Source organism: Mchenga conophoros, linkage group LG7, assembly GCF_057382185.1.
Source record: "Mchenga conophoros isolate Kocher_MC1m ecotype Shallow Benthic linkage group LG7, M_conophoros_male_GT1.1, whole genome shotgun sequence".
Classification (NCBI taxonomy): domain Eukaryota; kingdom Metazoa; phylum Chordata; class Actinopteri; order Cichliformes; family Cichlidae; genus Mchenga; species Mchenga conophoros.
Window position 1 is genome coordinate 29,972,744 of NC_140532.1, and position 22,900 is coordinate 29,995,643.

At 43.2% G+C, this 22,900-nt stretch overlaps 2 protein-coding genes across 3 annotated transcripts in view; both read left to right on the forward strand.

Annotated features, from left to right (window-relative positions):
* Positions 1-3,466: 3,466 nt before the first annotated feature.
* cfap53 (cilia and flagella associated protein 53) lies at positions 3,467-8,665 on the forward strand. The gene is made up of 8 exons (XM_085278802.1): positions 3,467-3,659; positions 4,466-4,695; positions 5,237-5,410; positions 5,785-6,088; positions 6,324-6,542; positions 7,782-7,998; positions 8,116-8,218; positions 8,296-8,665. The coding sequence occupies exons 1-8, from the start codon at positions 3,591-3,593 to the stop codon at positions 8,543-8,545; spliced, it is 1,566 nt and encodes a 521-aa protein (XP_085134928.1). The 5' UTR covers positions 3,467-3,590; the 3' UTR covers positions 8,546-8,665.
* A 2,349-nt stretch (positions 8,666-11,014) lies between these two features.
* Positions 11,015-22,900, forward strand: part of myo5b (myosin VB) — a 47,808-nt gene continuing 35,922 nt past the window's right edge. For both annotated transcript variants that reach the window (XM_085278803.1, XM_085278804.1), the window contains exon 1: positions 11,015-11,133. In XM_085278803.1, the coding sequence (XP_085134929.1) occupies positions 11,104-11,133 (30 nt within the window). In that variant the 5' untranslated portion in view covers positions 11,015-11,103. The remainder of the gene's footprint in view (positions 11,134-22,900) is intronic.

Here is a 22,900-nt window from a genome sequence, read left to right on the forward strand (position 1 = left end):
TCAGAGAGCAATTCGGGATTAGTATGTTGCCCAAGGATATTTGGCATGCAGACAGAGCAGCCAGGGATCAAACCGCCAACATTCTGATAAATAGATCACCTGCTCTATCGCCTAAGCTACAAGCACTTTATAACTGTTTAACCCTACTGATGGTATTGTTTTAGTGGTATATGCATGCTAGGTAAAAGTTCACAAATACACAAGTGTGCACCGTAATGCAGGTCTTGAAACTGTGTGCTAACAACTAGATGAAATCTTCCTTCTTCCTCTGTAACTGAGGAGTGAACACAGTTTCTGGATCTGATGATTTGTTTTTAATGTAGCACTTCTTTTATTTAAACAGTGTGTGTGTGTGTGTGTGTGTGTGTGTGTGTGTGTGTGTGTGTGTGTGTGTGTGTGCGCGCAGTGTGAATGTGTGAGTGTGTGGGAGGAGGATGAGCATGACTGATATGCAGAAAGCGCTGTTATCACAGTCAGGACAGGAACCCAAAAAGGGTTCCTGGATGATTGAGAATGCATCAAGACGTCAGGACAGGAACTCCACCCACTGAGAGTGAACGCCTAGACCTCTGACAAAACAACCTGTTATCCATAAGCATGTTTTTTAGTCATTAGTTATTATTATATTTTCTGCATGGTTTGTTCTTCATTCACATCATTCAAGTTTCTATTTTATGCCTCATTTAGTTTTCCTAATTCTAATCTTTGCCTTTCTTAGTTTTAGTTCTCTTATAATCCATCATTTTATTTATTTATTTTACTTTATTCCCTGAGTTTCACTCCACTGAAAATGATCGCACAGCCTTTTTATAGAAACTGCAGAATATTTAAATGAAGAAAAGCTTGTCTCATTTCCTTCACACAGAAAGATGCTCACGTGCAGCACATGAAATATTAGCCCGCTTTAGTCAGACCTCGTCATGAGGGGTCAGTGAGGCAGAGCAGTTTCATCTGTTTCTGGTTTCTGCTGGTTCACAGTTCTGTTCCTGTTTGAACAACATAAAGATAAAGTTTGTATTTGGAGATTTTCTAAAGAAAATTGATGATAACCTGTAATTTGATAAGAAGCTGCTGTCAGATTACAGGGCTGTGGTTTTTAACCTCTCCATTAAACAGGAATTGAAACTCTTGAGATTAAGAGTGTTTGATGTGAGCGTATCCTGAATTCACACCAGCAGCAGTGACCCAGCACGACCTTCAATGCAGGAGCAACCGGAGCTCCGGAAGGAACCAGGACAAGCACAGGGAAAAACATCGAGAATCCACACAGAAGTGTCCCACCTGAACGTTACTGCTGCTGCCATTGAGTTACCATGACAACCTCACTGAGATGCTCTCATCGGATTACAGCTCATTTCAGCTACGAGTGATAACGCTTGCTAAGAAACCACAGTGCAGCTCAGGATGATGTTCACTGTTTTACTCTGATAACCACACTAATGTCCAGTTCAGGGTTCCAGGAGAAGGATCAGTTGGGTTTCTTCTGACCGGTGGTCTGGACCCTCAGGTGCCACACAGGGTGATGAACAGATACAAATATAAGTTGCTATTAAATGTAAACACACAAAACTTAAAACAGTGTAAATCAGGCAGTCGATAAAACAAGTCTGGAGTTGCACTGAAGAGTTTTTTTCTGTTTCTGCTGTTTTGATTCGTGGCATGGCAACCTGCTTATATGGCCAACTTACAGAAAAGCTGATGTTTGACACACCTGCAGGTAATTTTTCAAAGTGCAGGGTTATTAGTGTGAAGATGCTGGGAAAGGGGGGTAAATTAAATGATAATAATTTTTAAATAACTTAGGTAGTTATAGACAGGGCTGCACATAAGTGATCCGCAGGTGCACATGCGCTGTCAAAATAAAAGACGCCCACAAGATAAGAAGTTACAACGCGCGTTTGCGTACATAAGATTTTCTGGAGGAGGACAGACATTTGTTTAGAACTCTTAAAGATGTCGAAGAAGCTCCTTTAAGCAATTACTGTGATGTTCCTCCACCTCCAAAGAAATGTCAGAAGGAGTCCGAACCACAAAACCCATTTCTTTGGGTTAAGCTGAATGTGAATGCAATCATGACTATGTTTCCCAGGGTCATATATCAGTATATGATTGCGTAAATAACCTTTTCACATCCACCAGGTATTTGATAGGTTTAGGGGAAGTGGTTGGGTTTATTAAACTCAAATAGAAGTTGCCAAAATATCTTAGACTCAGTTTAAAATCAAAGTTCTAGTTTCTTAAAATCTCCCTTTTTTACCTTGTGACTTAAGTCACACCCAACCCTAAAGCTAACCGTCAGCTGTTTACTGTTGACTTGGTGGATTTTAAAGAGAACATGAAATGATAAACGTACAAATCAGTTTACGTGCATCACTTTTATGTTGCACCTGTGTGTAACAATGAGTTTTTGTTAAGAAAATGAGGACATATTGTCCACGTTCACTGTCTTGAATGAGCACGTCGATAGGACCACTGTGTACATTTACTTACTTAAGTGCTTTAAGTGAACCTCCAACCTGGACTGCTTCCTCTTGTCTGATCAGTATCACTAAAATTAAAAAACATCCTGCCTATGAGTGAAGCTGAAAAACAAGTCAGTGTATTGTTAAATGTCACTCAGAGTGAAGTGTTCTCATCTTTGCAGTAATGTTTTGTGGCACACAGGCCTATCTGTAAGTTCTAAAAGTTCATTCTTGTGAACACCGTATTTGGCTGTGATTTCAGGCTATGGACTAAGAAGAATTGCTGAAACATAGAGACGTTCCTGTGCATTACTCGTAAAACTAAAGACAGCATTTTTCTACACATCACATTTTACAGGGGATTAAACCTAATTTCAAGTAAAGTTTACTGAACTTTCCAGTATTGAATAATAGTTTATGAAAATGTTTCATAAATTTTTTTCACTAAACAAAGCTGACTGCGGATCATGTCAGGCAAAGAAAAACAAGATGGGGGTTTTAATTTAAGTCACTGATGAAAGATGATGGAAGTGATATATATCACCACATATTTCACTGTGTCGACTCATCCTAAATCATCTAAATTACCTTAGTATCAAAAGTGTTAAACGGGGCTGAGGTGACTCACAGTAACAAATAAAGTTTAGTGTCGCTGCCGACCTGCAGAGGGTTATTCGTGGGTGTGCAGAGAGGAGGCAGAACGATCTGAACGATTCGCATTAAGTCAGACTTTGAAACAAACCAAACTGTGTGCTATAATTACCATACTATGATTTAAAAACATTTTTTTCACTTAAAAAAACGTTTTAAAAAAATAGAACTTACAAAAAAAACTCCAAAACTTCACACGTTACACTCTCGTGCTTTAGGGGGCGGGGCAGCCCCGGAAAAATACGGCGCCCACGCTGATGCACCGGAGCAGCATGTCGGCTGCGGTGACGCATGCGCATACAGTGAGCTGTGACCTACGTCTTCTCTGTTTGTTGCTTCCATGGTAACGGAAAGCGAAGGTCTCCTCTGTGTTTTAACTTTTTACTAAGACTTACGGAGCTCCGAGAGCTGAAACGAAGAGTCGTGAACCGGAGAGCAGAGGCAGACCCCCGGACACCAAGAGCCCAATCCCGCGGGATGCTGCTCAGTCAGAGGAGAACGAGGTGCAGGGAGATCACCGGACCCACGCCCCACTCTGTGGCTGTGGTAAGAGGGACACCAACAAAGAAGCAGCACCACGCCTTTAGTAAAAATGGTCCATAATAGTAAGGTAAATAGGTAAATTTACTGCAGGGTAAAAGTACAACAGAATGCAGCGGTGTAAAGGCAACATTTAAAGTAATAGCACTTATACTGCTGTTAAGTAAAAGTACAATTTCTGCAGTGTGAAGGTATAAGCGCTGTGAGTGATCTCTTAGAGAAGAAAGTGCTACATAATCACCAGTCCATTTACCATTTACTATGCAAAGTGTCCTATTTCAGAGTAAATCTATAAAGTATTATAGTTGCTGTTGCTTCAGTATTAACCTGCAACGTAACTAAACAGGAGTAGTGGCGTAAGATATGTTTGTGAGTTACAGTGAATAGAATAGATTAGATTAAAAAAGAATAGAATAGAATAGCTCTTTATTGTCACTGTTACAAGAACAATGAAAGGCAGTTTGGCATCTCTCCGTGTGAAGTACACAATAGCGTAAGTAAGTGGGAGTGAGTGTCCAGGTTGCGAGGGGTCTTTGAGGATGATGCTGGCTTTCTTCTGAAGTCTGCCAGGATAAATGTCTCTGAGGGGGGTTAGTGAAGTGCCAATTGCCAGCTCTGCTGCCCTCACCACCCGCTGCAGTTTCCTCTTGTCCTCCAAAGTGCAGCACTTGAACCAGAGTGTGCAGCAGTAGGACAGAAGGCTCTCCATGGTGGAGTAGAAAATATGAATACTACTCCTCACAGTACTGCAGTGTTACTGATGTCAGTTTCTGTCTGTGTGGTTGTTGTTCTGGATCTGTGTGGTGTCTCAGAGAGCCCGGCCTCCTGCTCTGAGGCCTGCAGAGCAGCTGATGCTGCAGAGGCAGAGGCAGGACGCGGCCCGAGACAAAGTGCTGGAGTTCTCCAAGTACCAACAGAGCTGCAATATCAAGACGTCATGGCTGAAAGACACGGAGCAGCGATTCCTGAAAGGAGCCGTGGAGAGGGGAGTCCAAGCCGCCGTGAGCCAGCACGAGACTGATGTCGAGCAGAGGAGACGCAGGTTTGATGACAAAGTCCACCCACAGCACCTTTAGTACTCAGATTACTTTATACTCTGATTACACAACACACATGTAACCTTAGTACCTGCTAATCAAGTGACTTTTTACCGGTTTTCATCATCCAGTATCCCACCTAAAATCAGAGATTATTAAAGCTCAGAATAATAATGCATCATAGTTTTAATCCTCGGCTGTAGTGAGAGTAGAGAGCATGTGGAGGAGAGCCTGGAGATGAGAGAAGAACTGGAGATAAGAGGAATAAGCACACAGGTGGAAAGATAAACATGCAAGCAGCAGATGAAGGTGGATGAGTTTAAATATCTGGGGTCAACCATCCAATGTACAAGGGTGCACAAGATGTGAAGAAGAAAGTGCAAGCAGAGTGGAGGAGAGGAAAACCTCAGAGGAGGTTCATGGATGTAGTGAAGGAGGACATGCAGAGGGTTGGTGTGACAGAGGAGGGTGCTGAGTGGATGGTGGGATACAGTATTTACAGTCTGTGCTTGCTGTGACATCTTTCTCACCCAATCGTGTCCTAAGGCTGGCAGAGCTGCTGGAGGTGGAGGAGCAGCAGTTCCTGCAGGAGATGGAGGAGAAAAAGGAGACAACATTAGAGAAAGAGGCAAAGATGAGAGAGAAAGCCAAAGCGCTGAGACACAAGAGAGAGAGCGAGCGACAGCAGCTGGTGTCTGAGAAACTGGAGCAGCAGTTTAGGTACCCTGCACCCTCCACCTAAACATCCACCGCAGCATGTCTTATAGAGATGGTGATTCACTTTAATTAAATAGCAGAAAACAGTTACAAATATTCATCTCAATTACAAACATTCCCAAGATAAATCATTAATATTAGAGCCAGTGAACTCCCCTGAAGGAATTCATTTCAAACTACTGATTCACACTGGAACAAGTTAAACGGGAGCACAACTCGAGGCAGGAAGCTAGTTTGGCCTACCTGAACTGAAGCTGCTTAAAAACAAGTTCAGAAAGTTAGACTTTAAAATGCTGATACAGTCCTGTAACCAACATCAGAAAATCCTTTTAATTTTTAATGAATAGTCTCAGCTGTGTGGTTACTGCTGTGCTCAGGGAGCAGTGCGAGGAGCTGCGCAGCATCTGCAGCAGGCTCACGGAGCAGCAGGTGTCCCAGGAGCGAACCGCTCAGGTGAGGAGCCGGCAGGCGCAACAGCGGCGACAGCAGGAGGAGGACCTGCTCTTCTCTGAACTGTGGGCGGGTGACGGGCGAGCCAAAGAGGAGCTGGAGGGCGCTCGAGCCCAGAGCCGGCGACACAGGAACGAGGAGCAGCGCAGCATCCTGTGCAGGCAGATGGAGGCGGCCGAGCAGCAGAGGCAGCGGGAGAGGGAGCTGAAAGAAGAGGAAGCCCGGCTTCTGGTCTGTTCCTCAGTCATTACAGTCGCACTCATCTCAAATCACCACAAGGGGGAGACACAGCTCACAAACACACACAACCACTGCAGATCATTCTGATGCTTGAAAGATGATTTAAAGGGTCATTCTGAGCATGCCCAGGAGCCTCCTGTTCATACACATTCACCTGTGACACATTCACCTTTTGCACATTTGGCAGACGTGGTAACTGAGTGTATGATAACTGTGTGGCGTGCAGGCGCAGCAGCGGCAGACGAGCCTCCTGCAGGAGCAGCGGGAGCAGCAGCAGAAGCTCCAAGCACAGCAGGGCCAGCGGCGGCTGCTGGACCATGGTTTAAGGCTGAAGATGAAGCGCCTGGCCCGGGAGCAGCGCGAGGAGCTGGAGCTGGACATGAGCATCCTGCAGGCACTGCTCAAGCAGGAAATAGATGAGAAACAAGGAGCTGCTCAGAGGAAGGTAAGAGAACCTGAACGTCAAGGCCGGATTGAGCCAGGAAATGTAAAATCAATTCTATAAATGATTGTTCTCTTGTTTGTAACACTGGGGTTTAACACAAGATGAGATCTGTGTCCTCTCGAGGATGCTCACAGACTTAGATTGGTGGCTGTTGGACTTCAGTCAGGGCGCTTTTTATCACTGAGTTTGTGAACCACTTCTTTTTTTTTGTGCCGATTATGTAGTTCTGCTGATCTGATTAAGGGATGGCCTCAAACTAGCACTATGGCAGGAAATAGCATTAACATGTCTGAGGTCATGTGTTCAGCTGTAAAAGGTCAGAGAGCACTCTGCTATAAGTGTCTCTGCTCCTGTTCTTCAGTGAGAGAAGGACGGCGCAGCAGACTGCAGGTGGATGCTATGATAGACTGCTTTGGTAATAAAAGAGAACTGAGTGTAAAAGTAAAGCTGACCACGAGCTCTGGGTAGAGACCAGAAGAATGAAGCTGAGAGCTGTTCACCTGCATCAAAAGGATCAGGCTGAGGTGGAATGAGGAGGCTCAGACACGACCGGGTTTAAGTGTTCGATCTCCTGCTGGGAGGAGGCCTCAGTGCAGACACAGGACACACTGCAGAGGTCTGGGGGGTCTGACTACTGCTCCTGAGACCTGAACTTCAGGAACAGCACTCAGAAGATGAATGAACATTATTTGATTGGTGGATGAGTTTTCTGTGCTGTTCCTTCTATGGTTCAGTGACAGATTGATTCTTAGCACTGATCCTCTCAGACAAATTCAAATGACTTCAGTGGAGGAATGAAAATATTCAGGCAGTGTTAGCCACAGTGAGTGCACTTCCTCATTCAGGCCAGCAGGGGGCCTCAGAGCACTGCAGTCAGCTGTAGCTGACACAAGAGTGAACATTGATGAAGCAGGTCAGACATTTACTAAGGACCTGAAGCTGCCTACAAGCTGAAGTTAATCAGTATGGTCTAACACAGAGTAAAGATTAAATTAATGTTTCAAAATTGGAAAAAATGTAAATAAAACGTATTTCTTGTGAGGTGATGAGAATCAAGAAATTCAGATAAAAGATGGAGAACAGTATTTGCAGTTTTCAGCAGCGAAGAGAAAGGTTTTCACTTGTGAATGAACACGAGAACGCACTCATCTGATTTACCACGTGCATGCTTGTGTGTGTGTGTGTGTGTGTGTGTGTGTGTGTGTGTGTGTGTGTGTGTGTGTGTGTGTGTGCATTCAGGCGGAGCTGCGTGAGGAGCAGCGCAGGTACCGAGAGTATCTGTTCGAGGAGCTGCAGAGACAGAGGAAAGAGGAGGAGGAGATGGAGCAGCTGATAGAGGAGCAGCTGAAGGAGGTCTGGGCTAAACGAGAGGAGAAGAGCCGGCTGGAGAGGGAGGCCAGGAAGAGGCTGATAGAGGAGGTGATGGAGGCGCAGCACCTGCAGATCCAGAACAAATGTGAGGCAGTTTTTATACTTCGGTTTGAATTCTTTAATCGTTTCAGTGTTTAAATGCTCACTTAATGTGTGTGTGTGTGTGTGTGTGTGTCTGCGTCTGTGTGTCTGTGCACTCCAGTGTATGCTAATCTGCAGAAACAAGCCCAGGTGAAAAAGGAGTGTGAGGAGCTGGAGCGAGTTATCGAGGAGGAGAATCAGAAGGAGGAGGAGGAGAAGAGACGGTAGGTCAGCAAACGGCCGAGTGCTGTTCGTGTGTCTGATATCCGTGTGTCTGACTTACTGTCTGTCCGTCCCACAGGCAGAAGCAGGCAGCTGGAGCATACCAAGCCGACCTCCGTGCTCAGATGCAGCAGCAGCAGCAGCTCCACTCAGAGCTGAAGGCTCAGGAGCAGCGGGAGCACCAGCAGGGCCTGTTGCTGGAGCAGCTCCTCAGCACCAAGAAAGAGCACATACTGTCCAGATTTATGTCCCACAGTGCTGGCACCCACCCTTTTAGGAGAGTGGAGGTCTCCAGGTCTGCACCCCAGACCCGTCTTACAGACTACTGAACCTCCACAGTTTAATTGGGGGACGGGGTGTGTATCAGGTTTCCTCCACGTGTATTTTGTTTGGATGTTTCTCTTTTATTTAACACACAAAATTCATTAAAAAGAGTGATTTCAAGAGAAGTTTTAGTCTGGTTATGTTTCTGTGAAGCTGTTCAGACTATTTAAATTTAAAGAAATTGAATCACAGCTGAAAAAAGTTTGGAATACAGAAAAATAACACTTAATACCTAAGCTCATGTTGGTATTAATAACAGCGGTTCTCTGAAGCAGTTTTATTTATATCATGATAATAAACACCTGAAGTAGGTGACAGAGTTGTGCTGCTTTGGTTTGCCCTTTAAATGCTTCACTGTGAAGTGACTGATGGGGTGGGTGATGTCAGAGGAGCCTGTTTGTGATTCACACTCTCTGTTGGGTAATATTTACTGAAGGAGAGGGAAGAGAGCCACATTACAAAACATCTCAGTCTTTTATTGTGAAAGAATCGTCATGTGGTAAAAAGAAAATAAGCAACAGCAGCAGTTTGATGTAACTGGGTGACTCACTGTAAACCATCTCTAATAATTATAAATGACTCTTCTTTATGAACATCACTGCAAGCTGCTGACAGAAGACTCTCCGGATGAAGCTCCAGCTCAGCAAGCATCATGTCTTTAATGTATTTAATGAACAGGTAACACTTAACATGAAGGTGCACATACTCACCTTTCTTTTTCTGTTTATTAGCAGCATATTGGTTCTTCGTTATAAAGCGCTTATTTTATTCGAACCTCATCCTACATGACTATATTCAGGTAGGATGGGAGGTTTAAGCAGAATAAATGGATAAAACTATTTGACTGTTTTTTGAAGATCGCTCCAAATGGCTTTTGCATTACCTTTGGTAGACATGTGACCTCCTCTTCTGGCGGAGTTTGTACCCGGCCTCTTTTTCATATATTTGTCATTAATAATCTGCTGTGTTGTTTGGATTACACACTATGAAAATGTCTCGATCCTAAGATCCTAAGCCTGACTCCATTAAGTCAGTCCAAGAATCGCTCACACTAGTTTTCCTTTAACGTTCCCTTTATGCGGGGCCCAAAACCACCTCTTTGCCCGGGGCCATGCTTAGCGTTTAATCCGGCCCTACTGTAATGCTGTCACTTTGCATATGCTTACATCATTGTTACAAATCACTAATTGGAGAAGTTAATGAGTATTTAATGTACACTAGAGTCTGTTACTAACAACATACTGTTGCTGCTTGTGTTAATAAAGTTTTTCAATCATCATCTTAAGGAAATGTCACACTAACACACTCTGACACATGCTGAGGTTTTCATGGGTAAACTTGTGCAAGCACAAATAAACTCTGCATCATTTAATCATTACATCATAGCTGGAGGTGGGATGGACAGAATAACATGAACACCTCAGCAAGACCACAGTGGTTTTTTTGGTTTTTTTTTTTAAGAATGCTGAGAAATAGCAAAACAATCACCTGAAGTTCAAAATGACTTAAAAAAAACGGTCTCTGCATGCCTGAACTCACCTGAATAACATATTTAACTCAATATTTTCATTTATTTCAGTTCATCTTTGTTTCACCTGATCATGTTTGTAAACCAAACATAAACTGTATATCAAAGATGGACACAGCATATAGGTCAGTAAAGTGAAGCATTGCATTACTCCTACTATGCAGGAAAAAGGAGTAAAAAAGGAGTCTGACTGAATAGAACTCTGTGACAAAATGAGTCTACTGCTCACCTGATCTCTGACCTCAGTGAATTTTTCTTCAAACTCCACCCTTTCCTCTAAATATGGTTGCTTCTGGTCCCACAGAAAGTAACATGGCAGCTGCCAAATGGCTAAGAAGTAAGCTTGAAACACTTGTTGCTGTTCCTCAGCACACCTCTGAAAACTGGTGAAAGAAATCAGCTCATCCAAAGCTCTGAATCATGCACAGCTACGCTTGTAGAGTCAAAGAGTAAAAAATGCTTACATGTTTATACTGTCCATTTTCTTGTGTAACTAACTGTGTCTCTATTGCACAGACTGACCACAGGACTGAACAGTGATTTGTGCAGCACCAGTAAAGATTATTTTGAACTGTTAATAGTGCACAGCTCCTCTGTTCCCAGAATGAAACAAGGCTGGAAAACAGTGACATGAATGCTAGTGCCACATTATATTTCACTGATGTCAGAGGAGCACAGGTTCAGGAACATTAATGAAAGTCACAGGACTGTCAGCCTGTGGTGAGATTTCTTCTTCCGTGTGCAGCCTGTTGAAGTTCTCTGTTGTTCTTTTTCACGCTTGTGTTTCACAGCCTTCACGGCTGTGGCAGCGTGATAAAGCCTGTTGTGGGTGGACCGGCGTCTTGTCAGACTCATGTGCAGGTAAACACCTCATACCAGCAGAAGGAGTGGTTTGGGAGTGGACTCATTAGCTGAGTAAGAATAATAGCTGTGCTCAGACAGGTCTGAGACGAGCTGCTGCTTCCCACAATCACTGTCACAGGATCTAATGCAGCTTATTTCAGCACATGAGGATCTATTTATCAGCCGGAGAGGATGAGCGGAGATTATTACCCCTACTCCAAGGTAAAGGACCTGTTATTGCCTCTGTACTCACTGTAAGAGCTCATATCTGTGGTTAATGTTCACACAAAATATTCTCTATAACGTTCACTATCAGCCTGTCGGCATTACACAACATCTCTGATAACAGACACACTTTACTGATGTGTTATCAGAAGGAAAGGTCTGACTTACATAAGAACATTTTATGTAAAACCAGCTTTATACTCTCAAATTTTATGTCTGTGAGGAGATATTACAGGAAATATAAATGTTATGGGTGGTGGTGCATGAAGGTCAAATATCCTTCTCTGGCTCGATAGACTTTTTAGTTTGACCTTGTTTGTGAGAGATTTATCAACATGTCTGAAGAGAAAAGGATAAATTAGTTAGTTGAAGGATTCTTAGAGGCCTGAATGAGACACAAAGAAAGCAGCCAAAAATCCTAATTTCCCATACTGCAGCTGGATAGTCTTACTGCACTGAAGCAAAACATTCACATTGACAAAGACCCAAAATGTTGAAGCAGTTTAGAGCGTAGTGCTCTTTCAGTGATGAAGTATTACTATAATCTAAGCAAAAGTACTATATTTTTAATAATGTGACTGGAGCTCATTTACTTTCTATGCTACTGTGTAGCTTCATCTGTAATAACAGGACATAATTTCTCTCCAGATTCAGATTTTTAGATTTATGTCTACAAAGTCTCACGCACAGACTGGTTTTAGGCACCCTTTGGTTTTGAATCCTGCTGTGTTAGCTTTTTGTTTCTGGAGTGACCACATTTAGATGAGGTGGTGGAGTGCAAACAGACCAGCTAATGCTAGTTAGCATGTTAGCACTAAGTTACATTCCTTGAATTTTGGCGATCTGTGACAATAATTAACCTCACAGCAGCCATGATATTGGTCAGATAATTGCCTCCAACAGCACAAACACAGAGGTCCTGTTATCTAGCAGACAGCTAGCTGCTACAGCCACCCCCACCACCACCACCATATTAAAGCAAACTGTAATAATTAGATCAAACCCAACAGTCTTCACAAAGTCAGCAAGGATGAAATAGGTTGTAGTAACAAAACAGTTTCCTGTATCAGCCTGTAAACATGTTATTTCTGCAGTAAAGCCAACCATTTTAACATGGGAGACTATGGGGACTGACTCAATGCTGGAGTCTCAAGTGGCCATTAGGGGAACTGCAGCTGTGCAGGCTGATGCTTCTTCTTGCCACAGTCTAGGAAATTCCTCCTGGCAGTTATTTAAAAGACTGAATTAACAGTAATAACAGAAATTCCACATCAGTGATCACCAAGACATAAAAACGACACAGTCTTTAGTCTACAAGCTTCAGAGGTTTGAAGGCTTTATCCCAAAATAAGGTTTAATGGTGTTTTGTTTGTGTTTGTTTTTTTGCAGGCTAACTGACATACACAGGTTACAGGTTACAGGATTACAGCTGGTGTGACATGTTTGCTGGTTTCAGCCTACAGTGTAACCCCTACTGTAAAATAAATGGATTTATACGGAGCGCCGCAGGGGACATGGGAGAAAAAAAAATTAAGACAGACTTTTGCGAGATCTCGCAAAACTTTTAGCCGCATTCTTCGGACGCCGGCTCGAAGCCGACCGGGAGGTCGAGACACGAGTCGAGGCACGATTCCTCCCGGCTGTAGTAGGTCTCGACCTCCCGTTAGCTCGAAGCTAACGGGAAGAATGTGGCTAAAACTTTTGCGAGATCCCGAGTTTGTTTTGCGAGATCACGCAAAAGTTTTGCGAGATCCCGAGATAGTTTTGCGAGATCTCGCAAAAGTCCGTCTTAATTTTTTTTTCTCCCATGTCCCCTGCGGGGCTCCGTAGATCTATAAAGTACATGATTTGCATTTAAAAATAGAAAGAAACATAAAAATTCTTAAGTACACACCAGGTGTTAACACAGGATTTATTTACATCCCACCTCATTATTACACTTTTGATTGGTCTGGCCTCTTTCTGGTTCCACTGCATTCAGTTTTTGTGGTCAATTTAAACACAAAGAGTTGAAGTGGAACAAAGCCTCTTAAGCCCCAACGCCCCCTGATACGGGGGCAAAAGGCTGGAGATCAGTTAGGCTTGGGGCTTAAGAGGTTAAGGTGTGGAAAGAATGAGACGACACGTTTGGATGAATGCTGTCAGGTGAGGAGGCGTGGACGAGCGTTAAATGATTAATTCTCACAGTGTGCAGCCTGTTTGCTTTCATGTCTGTTCGTCTTCTCTTTGTGGCTGATTGTTTGACATTCTGGTTGTCATTCTGAAGCCTTCATGAAAAGATAATCAAAAAAAACAAAACAAAAGAAAGATTAAAAATACAAAATCAAAGTTCCTCTGAGGGTAGTTCTCTTATCGACCAAATGATGGTGCTATTGTGACAGCACCACAATTCCAATATTTTGCAATGCTTACTTAGACCACCAATTTCGTTTTGTTTGTTTTTAATTATATTTTTTTTACTTTTTTTATTATATTCAACTAATTGCTGTTTATATTGTTTTATTTACTATTGAATTAGCATCCCTTAGTGGTAAAACTGGTACAAGGTCAGTAGTTTGCATTTGGAATATTGACCTTTATAAACAGATTTGGTTGCAACTAGATGAAATATTAAAGAATTACAGATGTTTGACCATTAAAGTGGCCACACCCACAAAGGTGTGTCAGCTAATCACAGAAAAGAAGTTTTAGGTTTTTAGAGGTCATTTGATTATAATATATACAAAATTTGGTGAATAGTGGAAGAATATCGGAGAGAAGGCAGAAAAAAGTATGTTTTTGTTTTATGTATTTATGTTACCAATGAACTTCTCATAACTTGGAGGTTTCCTTCCTGCTCCATAGATGGCTCTGAATTACCGTGAGAAAGACTGCAAGTCATATATGTTGTTTTATTACAGTTCATACAGATGATTGATGCTGGATTTGCAATAAGTGAAATAAAAGTGGGACTTTAGTTTAGAGAAGCAGGTGGGATTATTTTAGTGGTTTTGCTCCATTCACCTAGACCCATACAAATAATTCTATATACTGGAATAAACAGGCAGTGGAATTGATGCCAATTTCCACTGGATCCACAAACAGAATCAGTCTTGTAGATCTGTACCAGGTCTGACTGTGTGAGGCAGTGAATTTTGGAGATGCTGTCATAGTGTTAATACTTTTACAGGGATGGTATTCATAGAAATTCAAATAAAATGTTAACTTGGGAATTTTTTTTTTTTAAATGGACCCTCCAGGTTTCTCTCAGGACCCTGTGTGGGGATCCACGCCTCATGTTGAAGCACCCTGCGTAGTGTGTGTATGTATGTGTGTGTGTGGTTGAAACCTGGCTTGGAGCCAGGGATCAGCCAATCAGCGGGCAGTGTGGGGAAAACACGGCTGTCAGGAAGAACAGGCCTCCTCCCTCCCTCCACCTGCGGGTCGCTTCAGGCTTTTCGTTTCCGTTTTTCTGGATTTCGGGATCCTTCTTCCGGTTAGAACCCTTTTCATCGGCTCTGAGTTTACCCTGAAGTACCCGAGGGTTCGTTTTTACCGGAGGAAACAGCAGCGGGAGCGCGCTCCTTCGGACCGACGCTACACCGAACAAAGTGACCGAAACTCGGCCAGACACCTGCTGCGGGGCATGCGCACTGGAAAGTCTCTGCTGGTTTAGGACCGAACCGGAGCGCAGAGGGACTCTAATGGATCATTAATGGACACAAGAGGAGCTTATTAGTGTAGTTTGATCCACCGGGGAGGCACGATGTCCGTGAACGAGCTGTACACGAAGGTGAGTTTACTTTTCACCTGGAACAGACAAACGCGCACCTGCTGGAGCAGCTCCAGCCCGAACCCCGTCACTTACGTCGCCTTTAGACGCTCAGGACTCACCTGCACTAAACTCTGAGGATGATTTATGTTACACCCGACACACAAACCAGACAGCACGGTGTTTATTCAGATTTTAAAGAGATGAGTCACCTGTTGGGACTTAGTGTTGGAACATTAGTTCATGGCGCTGCGGGTGGAGAGTGAAGTAACGTTGGAGCTATATGTGATTATTTGGCCTGAATGTAAGAGAAGAACAGGTAAAGCCTGGATAACGCAAACTAAAGAGATTTTTCCTCAGAAATTCCACAGAGTGCACACTTTAGTGTAAAATGGCTAATTTTTGAAAGGAGTCTTGCGTGCGGCTGAGCGGACAGGTGCAGGAGGCGCAGATTTGAGTTAGAAAGGACCCGTGTTGGATTTCAGAGTGGTTCACAGGACTCAAGCTGTCTGTGAGGCCGTGCTGGACGGTTTCTGTGATCAGGGCATTATCACTGGTTGAATAAACCTTCAGAGCGAGACCGGAAGCTGGTTTTCTGCTGGTTGTTTGAACCTGTTATCAGCCTGGAAAAGCAGCATTATTACACTCACTGATGATTCATCACTCAGATCACTGACAGCCCATCATCTGCTCACCTGCACGTCAGTGATTAATGATTAAAGCTCGTTTTCTACAATGAGCAACAAAAGAAAATCAGAGATGAAGCCATTGTCTTCATCCTTCAGCCACACACACACTCGCACACACACATGCAGTCAGATCATTAAATTTGTTGTTTGTCTTCCAACTTAATTTTCTTCAGCATCATAAACCGACAGGCAGAAATGGGAGAGAGAATAAAAACATAAAACAGCTGATGAGCAACAGGAAGAAAATGCCCAGAGGAAAACAAAACAAAACAAAAAAAGGATAAAAGCAGAGAGACTCTAATGCATTGTGGGGATTGTAGGATTCAGCAGTGTTGTGGGTTCAGTCAGGCCAGGCTCCGTTCATCCTCTGATGGTTGGATTTCTTTGATTCGAGGATTGGACTTAGTTGTGTTCTACTCTTTAATCTGAGCTTTGCTTCCAGTCTAATCTGTGACTCTTTATTAACTCAGCAGGAACCTGTTTGAATGTTCATGAACTTGTTAACCTCACCTCAGCTTGAGTGAAACCTCTGCTCAATCAGGCTGTCTGAAATCTGAGACGCAAAGACTAAATGAGCTTCCTCCTGCAGCAGAACTCACTGTAGTCCCACCTGTAGTCCTTCAGTCTGTACCGTCTCCTGGACCACTGTAATCAGGCAGAAAAGTGTCTTGTTACGTCAGCGTTCACAGCAGGGGGAAAGTTATGAGTTTACTTTTGTTCTTTTTTTTTCTGAGATCTTTCTGTGAGAGATGAGAGTTAAAGCTTTTAAAATGTGAGGACGTTTTGTTTTGTGATCTTGGTCTCGGCTTTATTCTCTGTGCTGGAGTTCAGTGAGTCTTCTTCCTCATGCTGTTACGAGAAGAAAGTAACTCAGAAGCCAACTTTAATCTGATGATACTTCCTTTTATTACATGCTGTTGATAATGATGGCCTTGACTCTGACACCAGACGTACTTTTAACTGTCGTTATTTTGTAGAGCTCTTCTGCACCAAACTCACTTTGACTTTTGGACCTTTCAGTTTGAACTGAAGCAAAATTTCATGTGAACTGTGAGGAAGTGACAGCAGGATCTGTGAGAAGTTAGCAGCTTAGGTTAGGTAAGACTATAGGCTAAAGTTAGCCTACATCTTCAAATTGTGTTGCTGGGACGTTTCCACAGTTCATTTTTATATAGCTGTAGCTTCTAACTAAAAAGCACATTTGGAAGTTTCCATGTTTTATGTTGTTTTGAGTCACTGAAACACTTTTCTTTCATCATTTTTAATTTATGTGACGTCACAAACTCTGACTGCGACAGTTGTTGTAACAGATGTTGGTGTCAGGATGAAAACCTCATTTTAAAGGCGTCATAATTGGGAGAAAAAAGGGGGAAATGAGCTGCAGCAGCACCTGTAGGCTGGACGCTGGATCAGCTAGATTTTAAAAAGCTAACTGTAAATAATGACGGCAGGCTGTAGGTATGTTCAGAGGACAGGAGAGAGGTGCACACCTGTCATCACACCTGTTCACATGTTTAACCTGTGGGCACAGAGTCTGTGTTCCTGCAGCAGTAACAGTGAGATCTGTGAAGCTTGTCCATGTGTACGTGCTGCTGAGTACAGCTGCTGCTCCTCTACACTGAAAGGAGGCAGTTGAAGCGGCTAAATCATCTGACCAGCACGCCTCCTGTTCACCTCCACGGTGTTATTTTTCATGTATCGGGGAGGACACCCCAGGACAGACCAGGACACTGCAGAGATTATATCTTCCTGCTGGCTTAGAAAGGGTGGAGGAGGAGGGTGGGCTTCTCTGCTTAGATCGCTGCCCCTGAGATTAGGAGCACCGGCTTTCTTTCAGTCTTACAAATACCAATCACATCGTAAAAATTAACAGAAACTATCAAAATATAAACCAAAAAAATCACGACATCTCTGGAATGGAACCAAAACTGAAAAGTAAAAACTAAATAACAACACACGTGCAGGCGTAACCCTGAAGTCCATTCAGCTTTCAGTCGGTCATGTTTAATATTGTTTTACAAACAGTGAAGTTCAGTCACGTGAACATTTCTGACAGCAGCACTTTTCTACATCCTTCACATTCAGCTGTAACCTCTCTTTTTAACCCCTGTCTGAGAAACTGCCACTGTTTAGATGTGATCACCCAAAGCCAGCGAGGACAGGCACCATGCAACCCCACCCCCCTGCTACCCTGCAGAGGAGGAGCGGTTGGATTGAATGATGGAGACTCACTCAGGAGAAGTCGTCGTCTTCTGCTGTGCATGCCGGGATTAGCTGAGATTAATTACAGCTCGTTAGTCGCAGCTCTGCTCCGAGGACAGCGTGAGCGTATGTTTCAGATTAGAATCAGACGCAGATTTCTGACTGTGTGTGTGTGTGTGTGTGTGTGTGTGTGTGTGTGTCTGTGAGTCAGCTCTGATCTGTAATCCTCCTCCTGGGCTCGGTGGTCCGCTTCATTAAGTGGGGCCACTTTGAACCTCATCAGACTGAGTAATCTGGTATTTGGGGGGAGGGTTTCCACCTGCAGCTCCACCTGTGCTCAGCTGAGTCATGATTGCTGGGCTCTCCAAGAGGGTTTGTGTTATCAGGGTGATCTCAGAGTGATGCTGGTCTAGTGGGAATCTGCTGGACTCAGATCCAGGACTCTGCTGAGTCAGAGCAGATCAGGCCTGCAGTGGGACGAGTTTCTTTACTCATTAATCTGATTGACAATCTGATTAATCTTAACAATTGTTGATCACCAAGTGGTCAGAGTGTCTTCCAGAATCCAGAGAGCTGCGGTTTAAACTCGGACGGTTCTCTCCTTTTTCTCGCACTTTGATGATCAGGGCAGCAGTGACTTCGCTCCATGTCGGACTTTTATTATTCTGTTTTTGTATGCTTGTTGTTCTCTCTAGCAGCTCAGTCATTTCCCACTAAGCTGTATTGACCAGCTGATTACGTGATTATGGCTCCATAATGACCTAAAACAAGAAGTCTGAAAGTCTTTATGAATTTACATTACTGGTATTTTGGATCCTTCCATCTCTGAGGAAGCTGCATCTTCGCACTACAGATTGTAAAATCAAAAATACTGAGTTCCTGCATCAGGTACCGAAGGGTCAGGGGTCACAGGGATAAAGATTCTGGAAAGATGACAGACTCAGTTTCACGCATTTATTTTGCCATGTCAGTAATTTATTTATTATCATTGGCAAACTAAAGTAGGCCACACATCTCATATTAACTTTGACTCTTGGGACTCAGAATCGATATTTTTGATGTTTTGATCATTTTTCTTTTGTTCATTGGTGAATATTAATAGTTCTCATTAAATCTTTCTGGTGCTGGTTGTGGCTGGAGTTTTTTCCGCTGAGGTGATGAAGCAGCTTTGTTATGTTTGCTGTCTTCATTACAAAATGTTGAGTCTGTCTGCACCTCAATATTTAGTGATTCAGAGTTTTGTTCATTAGGCATTGTGGGTTTATTTTCATTTTTTTCCCTGGAGTCGAGTATTTTTTATTTCTTTTTTTTAATAATGTGACATAAACCCTTCCAGAGCCGGCGTCTGTCTCACTCAGTTCTGCTGTTTGGGGTTTTGTCAGTCAGCTATTCCAGCTGTTAAATGTATTTATTGGTCTGCTGTTTTGAAGCAGTTAATAACAGACTGTTACACATGCAGGTAATTATTTGTATCCGGAAAGAAGTCTGTGTGATTTCTGATAAATGTGGGTGGAGCTGTCCTGCTGGTGGATTTACATGTTGCTGTGGGTCTGTGAGGAAGCAGGAAACAAACAGACTGCATCTCTCTCCTCCTGAGCTGCAGCTCTCTGGTTCCCACTGCTGTCAGCGCTCGGCTAGCGCTGCAGCTGCTGGATGAATGGAGCGTGCTGTCCAGCTCACAGAAACCCTGAAGACTCATGAATGTGTCTGTGATTAGCACTAAACCTCTGCACTCACCTGTCTCACATATTATAAACAAAATGCAGGTGAACTCTTAGATGAATCAAGTGCACTTAAGTATTTAAAAACTAAAATATTTTTTGATTTATGTTTTGGACACTGCCTCAGCCTGCCAACAGACCCTCTCTGCAGGTGGATGGAGCGTCTGTAGATCCCTACATTCTGCCAGCAGAGAGCCATGTTCACTCACATAACCCATCCAGAGAGATGACAGGTGGAAACTCTTCTTGTCAGAACCCCGCCCACTTCAGTGGGGGCCTGATAAGAAGAGTTTCCACCTGTCTTTGGATGATTTGGATGAAGATCAGAGCATGATTAATAAACGGTCTCATTCCACCCTGGCGGCTCACTGATGATGTCACCTCCGGTCACAAACCAATCAAGCTAACACTATCATTCACCTTAACCTGCTAAGTGTTTGCGTTTGTCCAGTTTAGCCTGTCATAGGCATCTCCACCTGCGTGTCAATCATTTTTACCACGTGCGTTCCTGCAGGTAAACTAACAAATCTGGCAGAGCAAACTTCTACACAAAGATCTGACTTCTGTCGCATTTATCAAAGAGATTTATTATCTCTTTGTTCTGATGTTTGCTTCTCAAACATAAATGTTTCCTTTAAGTTTGTAGTGACAGAATCCAGTGATCCTGAACTCGGTGAATGTTTGTTTGATATAATAATTAAAGGCTTTCAGTTTAATGTTGTTATTAGCATTAGGCAGAACTGCTGAATGCTGACAGTTGAGGTGACCATGTTTGAACTGTTATTGCTGATTAACTGTACACTTCACGGTGTACTGATGGTTATGGTTTCTGTAACTTTTGTCTGTGTGTTAGAGTGTTTTTCTCCGAGCGTGGAGTTTGAGGTGGAGGAAGCTGGTTGTTTGAAAACAGAGTCCACTAATCCTGTAACCAATCTAACTTCTGTTCCTCACTGATGAGGCTGGAAGCAGAAGTTCAATTCAATTTTATCGATAGAGCCTCAAATCACAACGACAGACGCCTCAAGGTTTATGTATTGTATATGCTTTATATCGTAAGGGAGATCCTATGATAATGCATACAGACCCCCTATCACAGAACCATAGCGGGGGGGGGGGGTGCTGTATGAAAAGAAAAGGGGAAAAAAAGAACGCTTTGACACTGCTAGCATAATGGACAGGCTTTTGACAGGGCTCCCACACAAACGCAGAGATGAAGCATCACCAAATATGTTTCCAAACCAACCTTCCAAGCCAAAGACTAGAAAATATGGTGAAGCAGATCTTCCCTTTGGCTTCACCTACACAAGTGCCAAGTTAGGTCTCTGCGACAGAATTAGTTTCCCCTGCGTCGGGAGCAGCGCTGGGCTCTCCAAATCACGGACAAACAGTATCCCACATTCTTGATTTTTAGTTCACAAACACTTGTTGTATTGACTAAACTACTCCTGACATTTTGGAGATGTTGGCTCTTTATACAGTAAAGTTACAGCTGGATACAAATAATATCAGGCTGATCCTGCCACGATTTGTTCCCTCGGTTCAAATCGCGGACAAACAGGATCCCACAGCTGTTTGTTTTTTGAACCGATTTTCCACAGAGAGGCATTTTTTGAAAAATGTATTGATAGCAATGTTGAATATTATTACACATTGAAAAAAAACAACAACAACTACATGTAAAATAATCACACCGTGCCTCTGCCTTTCTAAATGGAGGGACAGTAACTGCGTGTTTATGTAAGCGTGTAAAACCTGCAGATAGTCAGATTAACAGTATTTTGTCTCTATCTGCCATTCTGCAATTCATCTCATGTAAACAATAATGTGGCGCACAGCGTGATGTGAAAAAAGGCACATACCTTTAACGTTGCGTGACGAACTCTGTATTCCTCGTAAACGCAAAAATTGAGTTTTAAAAAAATCTGTGTTTTCGGTGATTCGAAACACCGTTTACAAAAGACCCAAACGCATAAAAACAGCTGCATTTTCAAAAAATACCCGTGTAGGTGTGGACGTAGCATAAAAGAGTTAGTAGTTTATTATATTGCTACCTGTAATTTATTGCAGTTTACTTTTGTTTGTTTGAGGTGTGAAATGAACGCAATGCAGTTTGAAAACAAAATATGGATGTGTGTGGTTGGAGGATGTGTTTGTGCGGGGAGGGGCGAAGATTTTTCTTGTAAAACAAAGGGGGGCCCAGCAAAAAAAGTCTGGGAACCACTGCCCTATCATACGACCCTCTATGAGCGGTGTGATAGACACTGAAACATTGTCATCATAGGCTACATCCACACTAGCCCGGATAGATTTGAAAACGGTGTTTTCGTCTGAAAACACTCTGCGTCCACACTAGCGTTTTCAGTCGTTTTCAGAGTTGTGGGTCCGATGACGCATTTTAGTCATGTGATGCAGTCATGTGACCAATTACACTAAGGCATTATCAGAGGGCATTATACAGCAGTTGTTTTGCTTGCTCTGTTTTTACAGTCCTATTAAAGATTAATATCAGTCTGTACATGCTCCAGAGAGCTTTTCTTCAAATTCTTTAATTCTCACTCGCTTTTGCAACTTTGTACTTTTGTGTTACTCGCAGCAACAACTCCACCTCATGTTAGTCCATTTAAAAACGGTGCTTTTCTTCAACATTTTGCCGCGATGTTTCAAAGAGCTGGAAAGTAAATAAACGGCAGACAGAAATGAGGCAGGCCGAATCTTCTTGCATTTCACACATGCGCAGTACTGGAACGTGAGCGTTTTCGTCCGTTTCAATGTGGACGCACAACTCTGTGAAAACATCTGGAAACGAAAGTGTGGATGCGGAGCGTTTTTATACAAAAACGCAGTTTTCAAAGTTATCTGGGCTAGTGTGGATGTAGCCCTAGTTGAGGATGTCCATCCGCCCATTTTCTAAACAAGTCTTGGGGTAGCAGTCTGAACAGAAATACGCAGGACTCCCACTCCCGCCATGCCCACCAATCTCCTCCAGCTCTTCTGAACAGTGAGGCATTCTCCTGGGCTTTTTCCGAGTTGGAAAAGGCCAAAACACCCAGGAGGTGAGCTGGTCAGGGGAACCTCTGCTGCCTCACTTCCACTGAAAGGTGCTCGCGGTGAGACGGTTTTGCATTTAGTTGATGGAAACACTGAAGTCATATTGGGTTTTTCCCACCTGCATGATGCAGGGTGATGTCATTGAAACAGTCCAATCACAACTGAAAAGTTAATGGACCAAAGTACTGAACCTGAAGTCTCTCACTCCTGCTGAGCTTGAACTGTGGATCACGTCAGCAGCTGTTGTCTCTGTGTTTGTATATGTGTGGTGCTTTATTGCCTAACCTCAGAGGACGTTTTCCTGTAGCAACAATAAGGGAGACTCCCTTTAGCTTTAGCACCACACTAGTGTG